Source organism: Psittacula echo (genome assembly GCF_963264785.1).
Source record: "Psittacula echo genome assembly, chromosome: 2".
In the NCBI taxonomy this organism is placed as follows: Eukaryota; Metazoa; Chordata; class Aves; order Psittaciformes; family Psittacidae; genus Psittacula; species Psittacula echo.
Window position 1 is genome coordinate 55,623,675 of NC_137737.1, and position 17,075 is coordinate 55,640,749.

The 17,075-nt window shown below is 46.5% G+C and overlaps 1 protein-coding gene across 1 annotated transcript in view; it reads left to right on the forward strand.

Annotated features, from left to right (window-relative positions):
* The window catches only part of LOC308216932 (mitogen-activated protein kinase kinase kinase 3-like), a gene marked incomplete at its 5' end in the record, with an annotated part of 78,374 nt that extends 61,299 nt beyond the window's left edge, over positions 1 to 17,075 (forward strand). Inside the window, 10 exons of the mRNA XM_080609634.1 lie at positions 2,275 to 2,408; positions 5,135 to 5,208; positions 7,244 to 7,311; positions 9,203 to 9,295; positions 10,298 to 10,492; positions 11,344 to 11,492; positions 12,113 to 12,244; positions 14,865 to 14,994; positions 15,391 to 15,568; positions 16,799 to 17,075. Coding sequence (XP_080465760.1) covers positions 2,275 to 2,408; positions 5,135 to 5,208; positions 7,244 to 7,311; positions 9,203 to 9,295; positions 10,298 to 10,492; positions 11,344 to 11,492; positions 12,113 to 12,244; positions 14,865 to 14,994; positions 15,391 to 15,568; positions 16,799 to 17,027 — 1,382 coding nt within the window. The 3' untranslated portion in view covers positions 17,028 to 17,075. The remainder of the gene's footprint in view (positions 1 to 2,274; positions 2,409 to 5,134; positions 5,209 to 7,243; positions 7,312 to 9,202; positions 9,296 to 10,297; positions 10,493 to 11,343; positions 11,493 to 12,112; positions 12,245 to 14,864; positions 14,995 to 15,390; positions 15,569 to 16,798) is intronic.

Here is a 17,075-nt window from a genome sequence, read left to right on the forward strand (position 1 = left end):
TTGCTGTCTCTCCCTGACCCCTATTTTCCATTCCCCCCCACCAGCAGCACTGAGATTGCCTGAGATTTTGTTAACATGGTAGGGCCGAAGAAAGGAATCAATGTTGGCCTCCGGGGCTCTGCTCCCACTGCCTCCCTGTGTTCCTCTAGGGCAGATGGACATAATTGGGTGTGAAGCAGCAGCAACCAGTTGTCCTGGAGGTCTGAGCTACATAAATTACTTGGAGCAGCTCTTCTGCCCAAACAGTCTGGCTGAAAGGGTTCTGGTTCAACCCAGCAGTTTTCAAGCATGCAAAAGCTGAAGCATTTTGCTTAATTTCCTTGCCTGCTGGGAAATGGCTAGTGTCTTATCCCCTTTTACAGTTTTTGGCAGGAAATGTGACTCTGGAAGGTCAAACACAACTGACCTAATGGCTGGGAGTAGTTGTTACAGGCAAAGGCTTACTGTGAGATCATGCAAAGTCTCCACACTTGCGATAAAGCGCATTTAACTCCCTGGGTTCAAAATCAAACAGGGCATGTACAGCCCTTTGTAAAATCTGAGTCAAAGCCTTCCTGGGCAATGGGCAGGTTGTTGCAGTGAGAGACCTCAGCAGTGCTGAGCAGACCAACACCTCATCCTAGCAGTAACAGAAATACTCAATAGGGCTAAGATACAGCAGTTTTACCACACCAAATCCTCTAGCAGCTTTTTGGAGCAAAAGCCACCCAAATGCCATTAAACTGCATTCTGGATTGACATCTGCTAAGCAAATGAGGGGATAATAACACAGTGGTACATCCAGGGTGCCCAAACTGTTAAATGGTTAAAGGTTTGTTTATTTATCTTCAAAGAGAGGATGCCGTACTTCCCAACTGGTTTTGTTTTCAGGGCTGGTGGAAAGCCAGTTCATTATGAGTTCCACAGCACTCGAGAGATTCTCTCCCCTTGATCTTGGCATTACTTCAGTTGGACGTTTTTCGCTGTGTTCTTATCCTGCAGGAAATCTGTGAAGGAGAAAATAGGAAGAAGAAAAAAAGTAACTCAGTGCCATATGACTTTTATTTTTACAATATGAGCACGGAGTCTGGAGGAAGGCATACTGTGGGACAGAGATATCAATGTATTTGGTATATAAATCCAGCAAACCTGATTTAGTGATCTTTAATGCTGGTATGGCACTCTTCACATTAGAATCTTCTGAGGGTATCAGCTTAAGTGCAAGGTGGGAACTTGGATTTCTAGTGTTGATCCCGCTGATGGACTTATACCAGAGATTGATCTGGCACAGTAACTGTGATGTAGAATAGCAGCAGAAAAGGCAGAAGCACTGTGTTGATTGATCAGCGTTGATTTTCACGATAGAATAGGCCCCTTCCTGGTACCTTTCTCTTGCAATATTGTGCTTAGCCTGGGCATGTTGCTACCAAATAGTAGTAATGAACCCAAGAACTGGCAAGAGTGCCATAAAAATAGAATCAAAGTGTAAAGAAACCCATCTCCATGTGCTTTCTAACTCTTCAAGGATGCGTGCTCTTCAGAAGTCTGCTTAAAAACAAGTTGTTGTGTTGTGTGAAGGCTCACATTGCTCAATGCTGACCGGTTAAAGTTCCAGCACAGATGAGCACAGACCTCCATCAGCAATTTGCCATGAAGCGATGGCAGCCCAGGGATGGAGGGGAGGGACTGCAGAGACAAGTGGAGCCAAGCCTGTGTGAGGGCAACACTTCCTAAAGCCTGAATAGGCACAAGGAATCAGTTAGGAAGGATTTGAGGGAATAAGAAGAAGGGTGATTAAGTACAAATCGTTTTCCATATAAGAAGTGTTTGAGTGATGTTGCACTAAGTTCACCCAAGCTGTTTCCCAGATTGCTGAACAAGAAGGCAGTGATGTGAATCGGGGGAAGGAAGTACCTGGAGGTCAAAGAGGAGAGGTCAGTTTGGAGTTTGTGTTCTGCTTTTATATTGTTATTGTAGCAAAACAGAACTCTGGAGTCCTTTTCTTTCTAACATTGATAGAGCACTGGGGTACAGTGCAGAGCTCTTAGAATCCAGGGCACATTGAAGGCCAAGTTTGCTAGATATTGTGCGGCCCCACAGTAACAGACTATCCTTGTTGCAAAAGCTTTGTAGGTGTACATAAACAGTATTGTGCTTCTAGCTTCTCTGTTCCCTTTGACACAAATTCAAACCCAGCAGCATCTCCAGGAGGTCTGTGATCACTGGAACAGGGTCTCTGGAGGGACTTGGATGTGGCAAGTCCTCCCCTTGACCCCTGCCTTTCCTGTTTCCTAGGCTCTCTGCACACTGGCCGGAGCTCTCCGCCCCCAGGGAGCGTTCCTGAAGAGCAGCAGCAGATTGCTCGCCAGGGATCCTACACCAGCATCAACAGTGAGGGCGAGTTCATCCCTGAGACCATGGATCAGAATGTAAGTGAAGCTGGGGGGTGTGGGTTAAACCAGGACAGCAGCAGACACAAGGGAGGCTGCACTGTGAATGCCATTCCCATCATTAAAGACCCAGTCTGTGGGACTCAGGACAGCTTTTTCCAGGAATGGGTGCCCTCAGGCTTGATATGCTCAATAAACAGCAGGCCCAATTTCCAGGAACCCTAAAAGCCAGCTGCAGTGGTCATGGTAACGTGCTCAGGCACTTCAGGTAGCTCTGGAGGAGCATAGATGTGAGACATACGTGCACAGCAGCTGCCAGGTCCTTGTGGCCACAGCTTTCCTGGATTACAGGGACTGCAAAGGAGTGTGCCAAGCAATGGATTGCCTGTGATTGCAACAGCCGGGGGATGTGAGCAGATCTTGTTGCTTCCCTGTGTGCTGTTTCTGCCTGAGCTCCAGTTACAGTCTTGGCTCTGCCTACAGCCGCTGTGGTTTTGTTTCTGTCCCTCCCTCATACATGTTTTTTTAACTCTCTCCTAATAAGGAGTTTGTATATTCTAATTCCTCAGTAATAAAACAACAACTAGTTCTCCAGCACAGTGATGAGCAGTACCTCTTCCTTCAGTCGATTTGGTACCCATGATGGAGGAAAATGCAGTGTTGATGGACCAGAGGGAGAAGAGCTTGCACCTCCCTCTCAATTTGCATCTCTCTGCTCAAGGTATAGGTCTGAAGAGCTTAGTATAGGTCCTGTGAAGTCAGCTAGGCTGGCTGCACACACAATTCATTCATGCAAAGCTCTTGGAAAGGCAGGACCAGGATCCACAATTTGCAGGAGGGACATGGAGGCACACGAAGGGACATCTGGAAGGCACTAAGCTCACTTCAGCAGGCTGCTGTGGACAGCCTCCAAGGATTTTTCCTTGGGAGAAATGCATTCCCTACACTCAAATAGCACCCACTAGCTCTGCTTTTGTGTGCAGGCTGTGCTAGTGTTTCCATGGCAAAGTTGTGTTTTCAATAGTTTATTATACAGCCATTAATAAAATAAGTCACTCCGGTGAAGTCTTGGCAGCATCAGAGTGCAGATGTATCTTGTGCTTCTTGCAGCCAGAAGTTGGCTTTCTATTGTTTTCGCATGCCTTCCAAACATGTTTGGTAGGATTAAGACAAACTGCATGTGCGTGCAGAGGGAGAGTCCCCATGAACCCCCTGGGGAGTAAATCAGTGCAGCTCCACTGGCTATTAATGCAGCCTTGTTAGCACTAGCTGAGCTCTCAGCCTGTACCTGGTGAAGGCTCCCAGGTACTCTCCTTGCCTTTCTCTAGCATCACGCTGTGGGTGGCCTGCTGCCCTTCTTTGCTGAATTAAATTCAGGGAGAAGGGGATTTGGGGATTCTTTTGGGGGAGATTTCTTCTTCTCATTGAGCAGCCATGCTTTTCCCCGTATGGGCTCTGCTCTCAGAGCAGCTCTTGTGCTGCAGCTTCCAGATGTGCCTTATAAGAAAACCACTTACAAGCTGGTGCTTGCTGCCTTTTGGGGGATGCCCCTGTGCAAGCCTGTGATGTAACTGCGGTCCTTGCCTTGAGACCAGCTTGGCACATGAACAGAGTCTGAGTGTGGAGACTGCCTGGATTCCCAATTTTATGCTTTTGAGAAATGAGTGCTTCAGCATTATTTTAACTGCTAGGAGAGATCTGGCATGGCTGGCAGAGGTGGAGACTGGGCTCTTGCAGAGATTTTGTTCCTCTCTGGCTAGTGCATTTTGAAGGGTGAGGTTTTGGGGTAAAAACTGGAAAATGGGGCAAAAATCACACTTTCCAGTTGGAACTGGCCTGCCACAACAATGCGAGCTGTTATGGCAACCCGTTGAGGAGGTCTAACACAGGAACAGCACATGGAAAGGGAGGCTGTTGCTGTACAAAGAGAAGGAGGAGTGATGCAGGTCCAGGAGCCAGCGAAGGGTGACTCCACGTGGTGTTTAACCCTCGTTGCTCAGCTTCCCCTGGAGCGAGCTGGGCTTAGGGTTGGCTGTGAAGTAAGGGTTAGTGAGCGTTTGCTGTGGATCTGCAGCCAGGAGGAAGCACTGTACAGACTGTGGCACAGCATGGGCCTGAGCAAGCTCTGCTGTGCGTGGAAGTGCACATAGCCCCTACGTTTACCACTCGATACAAAACCTCTATTGTTACTAACCAGCTATAAATAACCCCGTCTAGTACAATGTCTCATCCAGGAAGCAACACAAATGCGGCTTTTGACTCACTGAGCTAGTGAGAGCCAAGTCAGTTCCTCCAGTCAAAAGCCCTGATGATGCTTTGCTTATCACCAGGGAGGAAGTCTGGTTTTGTGTTCCAGGGCAGCGATCCTAGCTATGGTGCCCAATGTCTGTTTGGCCTTGGGCACATCATTTGTGTCCTGACATATATATATTACTATTTTTACCACAAATACTTGGACCACTTTGTATCTCATTCACTTCTCAGCATGCATTGTTCATCAGGGTGTTAATTATCTTTGCCTCAGTTTCCCTACTAGCAAAAAGCAGTTGTAAGGAACAATAATCCAGAGAGGGCATCGTAAATAGATTTTCCCTGGGAAGAAAACTTTTGTTACATTGAATCTCATCTCTGCTGGGGTTGGTATCAGCTGATGTAAATCAGCCAGCTTCACTGGAGCTTGTTGACCTTGCAGAGGTCTGCTAGTACTGGAATTTGAAGAGCTACAGTGCATGGCTTTATTGTTTCCCATTTTCTTTCACTATTAGATGCTTGAAGCTTTCATCAGCCCCGATGATTCACTGTCTGGGAGCTGCCAATCGCTGGACAGGTCTGTGGACAGGTGAGTCCTGCATGTCGTCATGTTCACAAGCTTAAATGCAGCCTCTGTGTTACAGCAGGAGTGGAGCAGGGTCAGTGGCATCCCCTGAGGTTATTCTTGGGATGAGGATGCACTTGAGCAAAACAAAGCTATCTTGAATGCTGAAAACCAGGTCCCAGCATGGACATTTCTGTGATGGTGTGATTTGAATTGTGGTAGCTGGACAAAGTAGCTGGGGATCTGTGGACAGCCTGGATTTGTGTGCCCAGGTTTTCTGCTTCAGTCAGATCCCTTTCCTACCCTTCTGTCTTTCTGCAGTCACCAGGTCAATACTCCATGTATTAGCCTCTCCATGCCTCCTCCTCCCTGGGCATGCTGTCTCTTCTCCATTGACCAATTGTAAGTTCGGCAGGCCCTGTGCACTGCCAGCAGCCACAGACGTGTCAGTCAAGGTGCTGAGGACACCAGACCAGCAACAACTAAGTTTAGCTTCTTAGCAGGAAGCAACTAGGACATGTTGTACTAGCACAGGCTGCAGTTCAATAGTTGGTGAGGCTGGTTGGTCCGAGCTCACACGTGCACAGCAACTGTATGGTTGCTGCTGTGCATGATAGGCTGTGTATAAGACACAGTGTCCTTTTGGGAAGTAATATAATTTTTTTTTTGTTTTTCCATCTGCATCAAAGATTTCTCCCTCCCCCCCTTTGCTTTTGCTATGCAGCATCAAGGCTGTGTTCCAGCAGGTCTGCATTGCATTGATTTGATTCTGAAGACTGCTTTGAGTTTGCAGGTCTGAGTGTTTTGGATCTGTCTCAGCATCAAGGTCCATTTCCTTTTTGTGTCTTCCTGTGAAGTATTTGCTCATTGTTACAGCTGTATCGAAGCTGGACTCCTTGTGGTCCCAGCTTCTAAGCCCCAGCTTTGCTTTTACACAGACTTTACTAGGAAGAACAACAGAGCTCGGCCTGATTGTAACACTTTATTGTAAAGTGAGAGCAGTGTGTTAGGTGTTTTCAGGAGGGTAGTATGGCTTGATTTCACTTATAAATAAGCAGGAAACTGTGTTCAGTCATAGGGTGTAGGAGTTGGAAAATGCACAAGGAGGGCTATATCATTCAAAGGCAGAAAGAGGAGTAAGTATGACTATTCCTGCACAGATATAACTGAGCCTTTGCAGCCAATTGCTTGAGATGGCATTAGCCTTGTCAAGAGAGCAGAGTTAGTCACCGGGCATGGTGACCTGTCTGGTGCTAATAAATAACATGACAAATTCCTCTTTTCCACAGCAAGCCTGCCGTGATCAGCTTTTACATGAGTACATGTCAGAGCACTTTACAAAGCAGATTTGTGCTGCTATGCCCATTTTATTAAAAGAGGTAGTGGAAAAGCAGCCTACCCAGATTACCCTGTTGTTCCTTGGAGAGGCTGGGGTGAAATCAGAATTGCTGAGATCCTTGCAGTGCTTTGGCATCCTCTTAATGTAGTTTAAAGACCTTGAGTGTCAAAGCACCAATCCTGCACTCTCCTTCCTGAAAGCGTGCCCAGTGGTGGTATGGACCCTTCTGCATGAGGAAGGTGGGGGCTGATGTTGCAGAGAAGGGGAGACCTGTGTAAATTATGGGTGATTGAAGGACTCCAGTGTGTGCATCTAAAGCAACTAAGCAATGTTCAAAGAAAGCAGAGTTGTACAATTGAATACTTGATGTTGAGGGAAGAGAAATCTGCAGCCTTCCTTCTGTGCCATCTTATGCATAGGTGTTACAGTTTTTGGCTGCTTCATTTCAGCCTGGTGACTGTTTTTTTCAGCATCCCTTTTGTTTGCCACAGGAACAAGCTGTGATCCAGAAAAAAAGAGTCTTCATTCTTGCGCAGCTTGAGGATGAGAGTTCTGTTGGGTAGACTGGGCTGATCAGTCCATCTTGTGGTATAGCCTGTCCTTTATGTGTGTAACCACTTCCTAATTCATTCTTCTGATATAATAAAGCGCCTTTCTGATATAAAAAGCAGCCTTTCTGATATAACTAAGTGTATCCTTTTTGTTTTCATCCCTTTGCAGCCCTCCTTTCGCCCAAACCCCTGTTTCTGGAAGGAAGACCCATCCCAAAGACAGTCTTGATTGCATGGGTAAGCACTCTTGGAGGCTTGTATTTGCTTAAAAGTATAAAAAAGCTGAAAGTATAAAAAGTAGAAAAGAGCCTGGATAAAGGTCATTAAAGAGATGGCATGAAAAGTAATTAAAAACAATCAAGCAAAATAGCTCCGTAGCTTAGGTTACATATCAAAAATGACCTCTGCAATGATCAAACATGAATGTCCTCTAAAATCAAAAGACTCAGAGCATCAAACACAGGCAGGGTTCCTCTTTAACCCTCGTTAACCCTTAACCCTTCTCAGCTGTGCAGCAGTGGTAGTGGTAGCACTGAAGAACCTTTGAGTCCGGTTCAGGAATTGGTTTCCAGCAGTAACAGTGCAAACAGGTTAGCAAGGGCCCTGAGGTAAACAGATGCAAGCAAGCTGAAATATCAGAGATGAGTTTTGTGTTGGAATTGTTGCTGAGGGGGCCTTGCTCTTGTGTTTGGAAACAGCTGCGAGGTGCTGACAGCTGGAAACAGCCTTGTGGGATCACCTTTTGTCTCTGTTATTAGTACACATGAGTTACATTTGCAGGGTCCTGACTTCCTACATAGCAAAACCTGAGTCCCAAGCTCTCTAGGGAGTTATACTTTTTCCACTTGCATTAATAATTGTAATCATGCAAATGCTGTTAGAGAAAAGTGTATTGGTAAGTTGCAAGGTTACTGCTTAATCACTTATAAACATCCAGCTGGTTAAATCATGGAAACTCTGTAATATTGTAATGACTTTCACTATTAAAAATGAGAAAATGGCAGTCAGCCTGTGGCATGATAACTCATTCTTGGCCTGAGGCGGGATTTCTAGATTGAACTGTAGAGATGAAGCTGCTGTTAGTCCACGATGCTCTAGGTTTTAATACATCCCCAGTGACAGAGGAGGCATTTTGCTTTGAGACACCACTCTGTTGTTGCTCACACATGGCTCGCGCAGAACCTCTTGCCCTGTCCTTGTTGCTTTTCTTGCTGACCATATTTCAGCCGTTATGCGCTCTTGTTGAGCGCTGCTGTAATGGGGAAATCACATTGAAGTGCAGCAGAGGCCAGGAGCAGTCTCCAAGGAGTGGCTGCTGGCCCCAGGCTAAGACAAACAAACAATCAGAACAGACTGTGTCATTAGAGTTGGATGGAGGAAAAACAGCAGGTGAAAGACGGGGGAGAAATGGCAGATATTTTAAACTCAAGTTATTCAGTGCTACCAGCAATGGCTTCCCGTGCTGGTTTTTTTTTGGTTCAAAAAATGTCATTATCTTGCATGTCCATCCATGTCTCTTGTAATCTCGTGTCTAATATAAACTCTGATGGTCTTTAATCACTTCTGTCTTTTTAGCATTTAAGCAAAGTAAGTGTAAAGGTTTGAAGCTCAGGAGGTATAAATTGGTCTCTGGCTTTCAGAGGTCAGGAGCTGCATCTGAGAAGAAAGAGGGCAGAGATTATTCAGCATTAGCCAAGTGCTGTATTTTTGCATTTCCCTGGAAGAAGCTGATACCAAAGCAAAGGTTTTGGAGTAAATGCATCTGGACATGACTCTGCCTGGCAGTTCTGTCTCCACACTAATTTCTGCATTTTCCATGTGCAAAGATGTCTTGTAAACCAGGCTTGGTCTATGTTAATTCACTGCCTTGTATTTGAACAGTGTGGGCCAGGGTCCAGAAAGTGAGCAGTTAAACCTTTTTGCCGTAGGGGGACCAAGACCACTGTGTCTAACCCTTATTTTCCACTAAGGGGTGTGTGATTGTGAACAGATTTCAGAGGGAGCCTTGGGGAATGTGTGGTCATGTGAATAAACGGCTTGTCACCTCATTCTTACCTTCCCGTAAGAAATGCTCTGGCCATTTGATTCTGACCTGAACTCAGAAATGTGTCTTCTTCCCTCTTGTCAGATTTTGATATCCCGTTCTGCGAGAGGTTTGGGAAAGGTGGGACCTTCCCGAGGCAATACCACCTCTCCCAAAGTCGCAAGGACTACAGTGATGGTAAGACAATGATGTAGGGCTGGGGAGGGAGGTGCTCAGTCCAGCATCTCGATGCTTGTGACAATACCTAGGACTGGAGAGACTTGGGAAGGAGCTGTTTCTAATAGAAGGAGAGCCACCAAGTAATTTGGGACTCGCTTGTGTGTTCTGCAGAGCATCTTCTGTGTGACCTTGTGGGTCTGCTCTTGGGAAGTGCTGAGCATCAAAAGCATGTATAAGTGTCATTGTTCAGCTCCTCCTTAGCCACATAGGTGATTGGCATTTCTCATCCCTGGCAATATCAACCTTTCTGTTCCCCTGAATTGCTGGCTTTTGAGGATGCTGGCTTGTGAGCTTTACTGCAGTTTTCTCACAGAGCTGCAGGAAATCCCTTAGCAATTTCAGGGTAGCAATATCTGTTCACATCTCTGTTTTAAGCTGGTGAACTCTGAGCTTTGGGAACCACGCCATCACCTTGCTGCTCCTTCATTCACTGTGTGAGACTGAAAGTGGTGGGAGGCAAAAATGAGTAAGAATCAAATTCCCTTTAAAAAAAACCAAACAAAACCCAACCTGAAGACATTCAGACAGCATATTGAGCCTTCCAGAATGAACTCCATCTCTCACTGACACCACCTTTGTGAAAGCAGTTATCATGAGATCTGGCACTCTTGTGTGATCATTTCTATTGTGGACTTAGGGGACAGCAGGGATAATTTGCAGTGTAAATCCCTGCCTGTTCAGAGTTGAATTGTGATTAACAACCAACAAAACCCCCTAATGTAATTAAACAGTTGCAAACCCCTCTGGAAACATCTGCATTAGATGTAATGCCTGCTGTTAACAACTCTTAAATCAAATTTAAAATGTTCACAGGGCTTTGCTTCAGTTTCATCAACCTTGTTTTGTTTAATTTGAAGAGGTGCATCACTGGATCTGGACAGTGATGTGAGAAGGTGGTGATAGGTAAACCCAAACTGGTATGTGCATTCTCACCATAACTCTCCCCCTTTCCTCCTACAGGCCGGAGGACTTTTCCCAGGAGTTACTTCCCACAGGAGAACCTGTTTCAGCTTGTCCCTTCTAGCCGAACCAAGAGCTTTAATGGGGACAGCAAGCTCAGCACCTTGCAGTACGATGAGTACAGGCCCAAATGGAGGAGCAATTGTGAAAAAGGTCTGCAAGTCTTCAGCACCTCCCCTACAAAAGCTAGGAACTGTAAGTGAATCAAAGCTATGGGTGTCTCAGTACACATGAGTCTCATACAAAATCAAGTTAGTGTCACCTGCTGAGTTACTGGGCATCAGCTGAGCTAATCACATGTGAACGCACTCTGATTCCACTCCCAGTAAAAGGCACAGTGTGCTAGCTTGTGTCTCAATGAGAAAGGTTTAATACAGTACACTGTATCTCAACTTGGCCTTGTGCTGAGAGCATGTGTGGGGTCAGCTGGTGTTCATCACTTGCTGAGTTGCAGAAAATTGCTTGTGTGTTGGACTGTCAGTGTGCTCATGCAGCAGAAACTTCCAGGAGACTTGGATGCATTTGCTCTCACGTCCCAGAGGCTCCATTCCTTGACTTACGTTACTGTCACCCCAGCACCCAAAGGTCATGTGTCAGGCTGCTCTGAAATTGCAAGGCTGCCCATGCTATAGGAATTGGTGCATTCTGGACATGTTCAGTGGTGGATAACCTAGGAATGACCAGTGAGATGAAACTCTTTACTGGTCCCTGCCTGTGTTGCTGCTCATCCGTGCTGTATCCTGCTAACTGTTCCAATAGCAGAGGACAGAAAGTCCAACATTGGCCATGTCAGCAGTTTTTGAAGGAAGGACTGAAAGAAATGTGACTTTTCTGGGACTTGTTCCTGCTTTACACTAATGCAGACTAGGAGACATCCCCCTCACACACACCAGTAGCACTAATGCAGTTAAAACTGGTTTGTCATGGTGTCCCTGGGAGAGAAGGGGCTTGCTGCCTCATTGCAAGTCTGATCTGCTCTGTATAGGTCCAGATGGACCCTGATGATGAAGTCTCCCTTATGTGCTCTTCTCTCATCTCTCATGTAGCCCTGCAGGCACCTGTGAACTGGAGGCTGGGGAAGCTGCTTGGAAGAGGGGCTTTTGGGGAAGTTTATCTCTGTTATGATGCTGACACTGGCCGGGAGCTGTCAGTGAAGCAGGTGCCTTTTGACCCTGACAGTCAAGAGACAAGTAAAGTGAGTACAAGGGCAGGACTGTGTTCTGCAGCATGTTGGGGAATGGTGAGCTGGAGGCTGAAGGAAGAAATGTCAAAGGGGGGTCCATGTTCCTGATGGAAGGCAGTGTGTGGAGACAGTGTGTGGTGTTTGCCCTCTCCAGAGTTACTTTTTGAGTTGTTTTAACAACAGTGGTTTGTGGCACCAGTCAGCATGCCCTGGTGACCTCTTTACATCCTAGTTTCTTTCACCAGGTTTCTCCTGCTCTGTCTCAGGTATCATCTCTTATAGGTTTGTCTGCTCTTTCCTCAGTTTTGGCTGCCTTGCTTCCTTCACCACCTTCTCTGTGTGGGTACTGTATTGGCTTTGCTAGTATCTGCATTCACACCTTTCCAGAAAAACTCCTTGAGCACAAGTAATAATAAGTAAAACTATATCAAATCCAAGCCCTTGTATATCCTGTCTTTTTTCCTTACCTTTTCCTTAGTGCAGTGCTTCTCATTTGAGCCTTACGTGGCTGATGTCCTTGTGGGCAGCTTCACAGGTGTTATGAACAGAGTGCTCAGCACTAAGCAGTATTTGGATGATATTCCCAAAGTAACCATTCCCTTTCACCATGAAGCATGTCTGTTTTGTTGCAGGAAGTTAATGCCTTAGAATGTGAGATTCAGCTGTTGAAGACTCTCCGCCATGACAGGATAGTGCAGTACTATGGGTGCTTGCGGGATCCTGAGGAGAAGAAACTCTCTATATTTGTTGAATACATGCCAGGGGTAAGTGCAGTTCCTGCTGAAGGTTGTCCTAAGTGACAGAGAACTGGTTTAGACTTCCCTGAAACTTGGTGAACTTTGGATCTGGTGTTCATCTGAGCTGCTTTATATCTGATGAGCCAAACCAAAGCAGTGGATGCATCCCTAAGGCTTGGGAAAGCTTAGGTTGTGAGCCGCATGTCATGGGTGAAGCCCCTCAACATGCAGTGGTTGAAATCAAAAGCTTTGAAGGCAGGTTTTAGGTTTGAATCCTGGAGCAGGGTGTGTTCAGTCTGGAATCTGAACTTAGTGAATGTGGAACATGATCTAGATCTGGCTCCAAACACTGTGGCCTGAGCCCATGCTTAAATATTTATTGCAAATCTCTGTAGGAAAAGCTAATAGTACAACTGTCCACCCACAGCTGTCACCAATTATTTATGGATCTCGGCATGTGCATATTAAAACCAGTGTTGCTCACTTGTAAGTCTTCTCCTGTTCAGGACAGGACTCTGTTGGTAGCATTATCCTCTTGTGCATGAGTGGCTTCAATTTGTAACTTTGCTGATATAGGATGAAATAGCCCTAAGGAAAAAGGACATCAGCAAGCTCTGAGATAGTCTAAGCTGGGGCTGGAGAATGTACGCAGATTAGTGGAACATCTCTTTCTCTGTTTGCAAGTATGTGAATTACATCTAGACAAAGTCATCGGTTGGTATAAGCCCACAGAATGCTATTTACATTGCCGGAGGTTCTGTTCTTCTAAGTCCCTCCTGTCCAGCTGGATTCATTCCCCAGAGTGTGGGAGAATAAACCCTTGTTTATACAGAGATTTGTAAGGTCAGAAGGGACTATGAAGTCATCTGGTTGCAAATCATTTTGGTCATTAAATAAATGTGCTAGAACCTTTCCTAACGCATCTTGTGTGTGAGTAATCAGGTGGACTTTCACGCGCCTGAGTCCCTTCCAAAGCCTTCCTCCCTCTCTCCCTTTGGGCAGGTGAAAGCAGCACTTTCAGGCTTTACTACAAGGCATGGACCCAGAGGAGCAAACCCTGGGAGCTTCAGCAGTCCCTGTGCTGCTTTTTCTGCAGCTTGCCGATGTTTGTTAGCAGCCAGGAAACCAACACTTGGTGCTGGGGCAGTGTCCAGCAGGGCTGGAAGTTGAATGTTTGTTTTTTTAAATGATAAACCAGAGCTCTGACTAAATACAGATTGACTTTCATGCTGCAACAACAGCTTATTTCACAAAAGCACTCTGGGCTTTGGTTTCCAAGGCCAGTGGAAGTGAACGAGTTCCCAAACGTTGCAGTACAGCAGCTCTGCAGTGCTGGGTCTGGCCAAGTTCTGGTTTAACACAGCCAGCTTGGAAAAAACATCTTCACAGGGCCAAGGCTGGGTGCACGATTAACCTGGCATTCTTACGTCTGCCCCTGTTAAACAGCTGACTTCTGCCCTGTCCAGAAGCTACTTCTGAATTTATGCTTGGAAAACAATGATCTGTTTAACCACAGGCCTTGAAGACCCCATTTCCCTTTCTCATTTGATATCCCCCATCAGGGTGAGGGAGGATAGGATAAGAAAGGTTGGTTGGTTGTGGGTGCAGGAACATACCTTGCATACAAATTGTATGAGGGGTAATTTCAGAGCATCTTGGATTAATCAGCTGCATTGCAAAGGGGAAAGCAGAGGCCCATTCACAGGATCACTACCAGCCTCAAAAGAAGGCCAAAACAGTAGCTGGGCAGAACAACAGCAGAGGAGGGTGGATATGGAAAAGCTGATACAGTTTGAGTGATTGCCTTGGAGCGGAGCAGCCCACTGTTCCCTGAACAGAAGGACTATGGCAGTCTTGGATCAACCCCAAAGCTGCAGGATAGGCAGAAACAGGATAAGTTTTCCCTCCTGCTTTCCAGCTAACCTGAATACTAGAGGTAGAGCTGTGTGTGTGCTCTCTGATTAAACCCCAAATCTGCTTCTGGTTCATCCCTGCTAAAACCCAGCTCTGGCATAGTGAAGGGCATCCATTTCCAAGTGGACAGAATATATAGCTAAAACTGAAGGGGTTGAACCTCTTGCAGATGGCAGATGTCTGCACCCCTGCTTCCTTTCCTCTTTGATCAATAAAATCAAACTTCAGTAGAAGCCTGCATGCTTGGGTCAGAGATTCAAGTCCTTGCAAATTGTTTACCCTGGGTCTTACTGTTGAAGGAGTCCCCTGTGGGGCTGATCATGTCTGCTTCATGGCAGTGGGTACTCCTTGCAGTAAGAAATTGTGGGGGGAGGCTTCAGAGAAGACTGACTAGTGGAGCTGATCCTCTCACTTGAGTGATAACTCCTTATCAGTTCAGTCCTTCTCCGTAAGCTATTGGTGATATCCAGCCACTAGAGGGGGAAAAAGATCTGTATTGTTGGCAGAAGGCAGCACCGATACACACCAGACAGCGAACCTTTTTCTCCAGTGGGGTCTGGGACATTGAGGACAAGACTTGGTTCCATTCAGCACTTTGTGGATTTTTATCAGCTGTTTCCACAGCAGAGCGGGATTTTTTTTTTTTTTTTTTGAGTCGGAAGATACAGTTGTTGAAAATGTGCAGTGGTTCTGATGGTCCTTACGGTTGGTCCGTGTTGTTTCCATGTAACAGGGCTCAATAAAGGACCAGCTAAAAGCTTACGGTGCTCTGACCGAGAATGTCACGCGGAAGTACACCAGGCAGATCCTGCAGGGCGTTTTCTACTTACACAGCAATATGATTGTCCACAGGGACATTAAAGGTGAGTAGATAACAGAGAGGATTTGTTCAACCCAACCTCCCCCTGTCCCAGTATAAATTCTTATGCAGAACGTAGTGATGGGATCTGGTAAAGCATTTTTGCTTCTGACCTTCACCAGCTTGAACATGGGGAAGATGATCTGTCATCTCTCCTTCACTGCTCCCTTTTGGAAACCTGGTGAGTGAGGAGATGCTGGTGAGAGTCAGCCCTCTCAGAGAGCAGCTGCCTTAGGAGAGAGGGATTTTGTATTATGACAGGTCCAGCCCCACCAAGGCCCTTTGGGGTCCTTCATGATGGGCTCTTTGGCAGTGCCCTTGTTGCTCTCCTTGCTGTAGCCATTTCAGTTCAGGTTGCTGCTTCATCTCTTGGGGTATTTGTTTTTGCTTTTCACCTCAGGTGCCAATATTTTGAGAGATTCTGCTGGAAATGTGAAACTTGGAGATTTTGGGGCCAGCAAACGTATTCAAACCATCTGCATGTCTGGGACTGGGATTAAATCTGTCATGGGAACACCATACTGGATGAGCCCAGAGGTTATCAGTGGAGAGGGCTACGGAAGGAAAGCTGATGTGTGGTAAGGAATACAATAGGAACCCCACCACTGTCATTTAAGTCTAACAATCCATTTGGGAAGTTCTAATAGGAGCAACAAGCATAGCTAGTGATTGGAAGATGGAGCAGTGTGAAGGGTGGAAATAAGGAGCTGAATGTTAGGATCAACTATGCAGATATCCATAGGGTGCATGTTGTAGCTGAAGGTCCCGAATCAGGAGCACTTAGAATCACAGCTTGCTTTTGGAAGCTCTTATTATATGTGAGGGTCATGTGCAGCTCGACCCCATAGCAGCTCTTTAATTCTGGAAAGCAGGTTTGATAACAAATTTTGCTGAAAGAGCTGTTGAGTTTTGGTAGCCCTGATTTTAGGTTAGTTAAAACCTAGGCTCAGGGGATCTTGTGCAGCCTCTCAGAATCTGCTGCTGGGTGTTTTCATGTGGCTCAGGCACAAAGAAAACCAAATTCACTGGCTGCTTGTGAATGTTTGGATGTGTGGAGGATGTCAGCTGGAGCCTGAAAGAGTTGCGATAACACTACTAATCCTCCCAGTAAATGAGGAGGAAGCCCTGTCTTTGCAACACACTTTCCGTTGCATGCTCAAGCAAGTAGGGTCAACAAAAACTAGTCAGGCAGCCATGTACCCTGTACCACCTCTCTGGCTGATAGAAGGGAAAGTGGCTCAGTTTCTTAGGAGCAACCATGAACAGAGGTGGCAGAGAGTGTCCCTGCTCTGATGACTCCTTAGCAAGCACACGGAAACCTCTCAGGCACTTGCTGCTCATCTGTGCTCCTTTTCAGGTGCACTTTGGAGGTGAAGTTGGATGTAGGCAAACGTTTAATTCTGGCTATTCATGCATTCATTCATACATGCTATTGCTGAAACAACAATGGTGTCTAGACTCATGCCTGGTTTTCCCTTCAGGGGATGCTCCAATGATGTCTCTCACATGCTCTTATCAAGTTTAGTATCTGCCAGTTAACGTAGGCAGAAAAGCCACCAGCTTTAGAACAAGGCTTGCAAGTTCACTCCTGCTAGTGGGAGGGAGAACCCAGTGCCAAGGACTTGAGTGAACAGTGAGTTTCAGGGGGCCATGTGTTCCAGAGATGTGCGCCCATCACTCATGTGGCTTTGCTCCCCGCAGTCCATCCCAGTCAGGTGCAGTCTTAGAGCTGATTAGACTTGAGATACACAGCCACCACCCCAATGCGATACCTTCCGTCTCACCCCTGTGTCTTTGCGTTGTTGCAGGAGCGTGGCCTGCACTGTGGTGGAGATGTTAACAGAGAAGCCGCCGTGGGCAGAGTTTGAGGCCATGGCGGCTATTTTTAAGATCGCCACCCAGCCGACCAAACCCCAGCTCCCCGATAGTGTCTCCAACTCCTGCCGCAACTTCCTCGAGCAGATCTTCGTGGAGGAGAAGCGGAGGCCAACAGCTGAGGACCTGCTGAGACACCCCTTCGTCAACTGTGGGCTCTGAGCCCCCGGCAGCGGGGATGGGGAAACGCTGGTGGGAACGGGGTGGCCG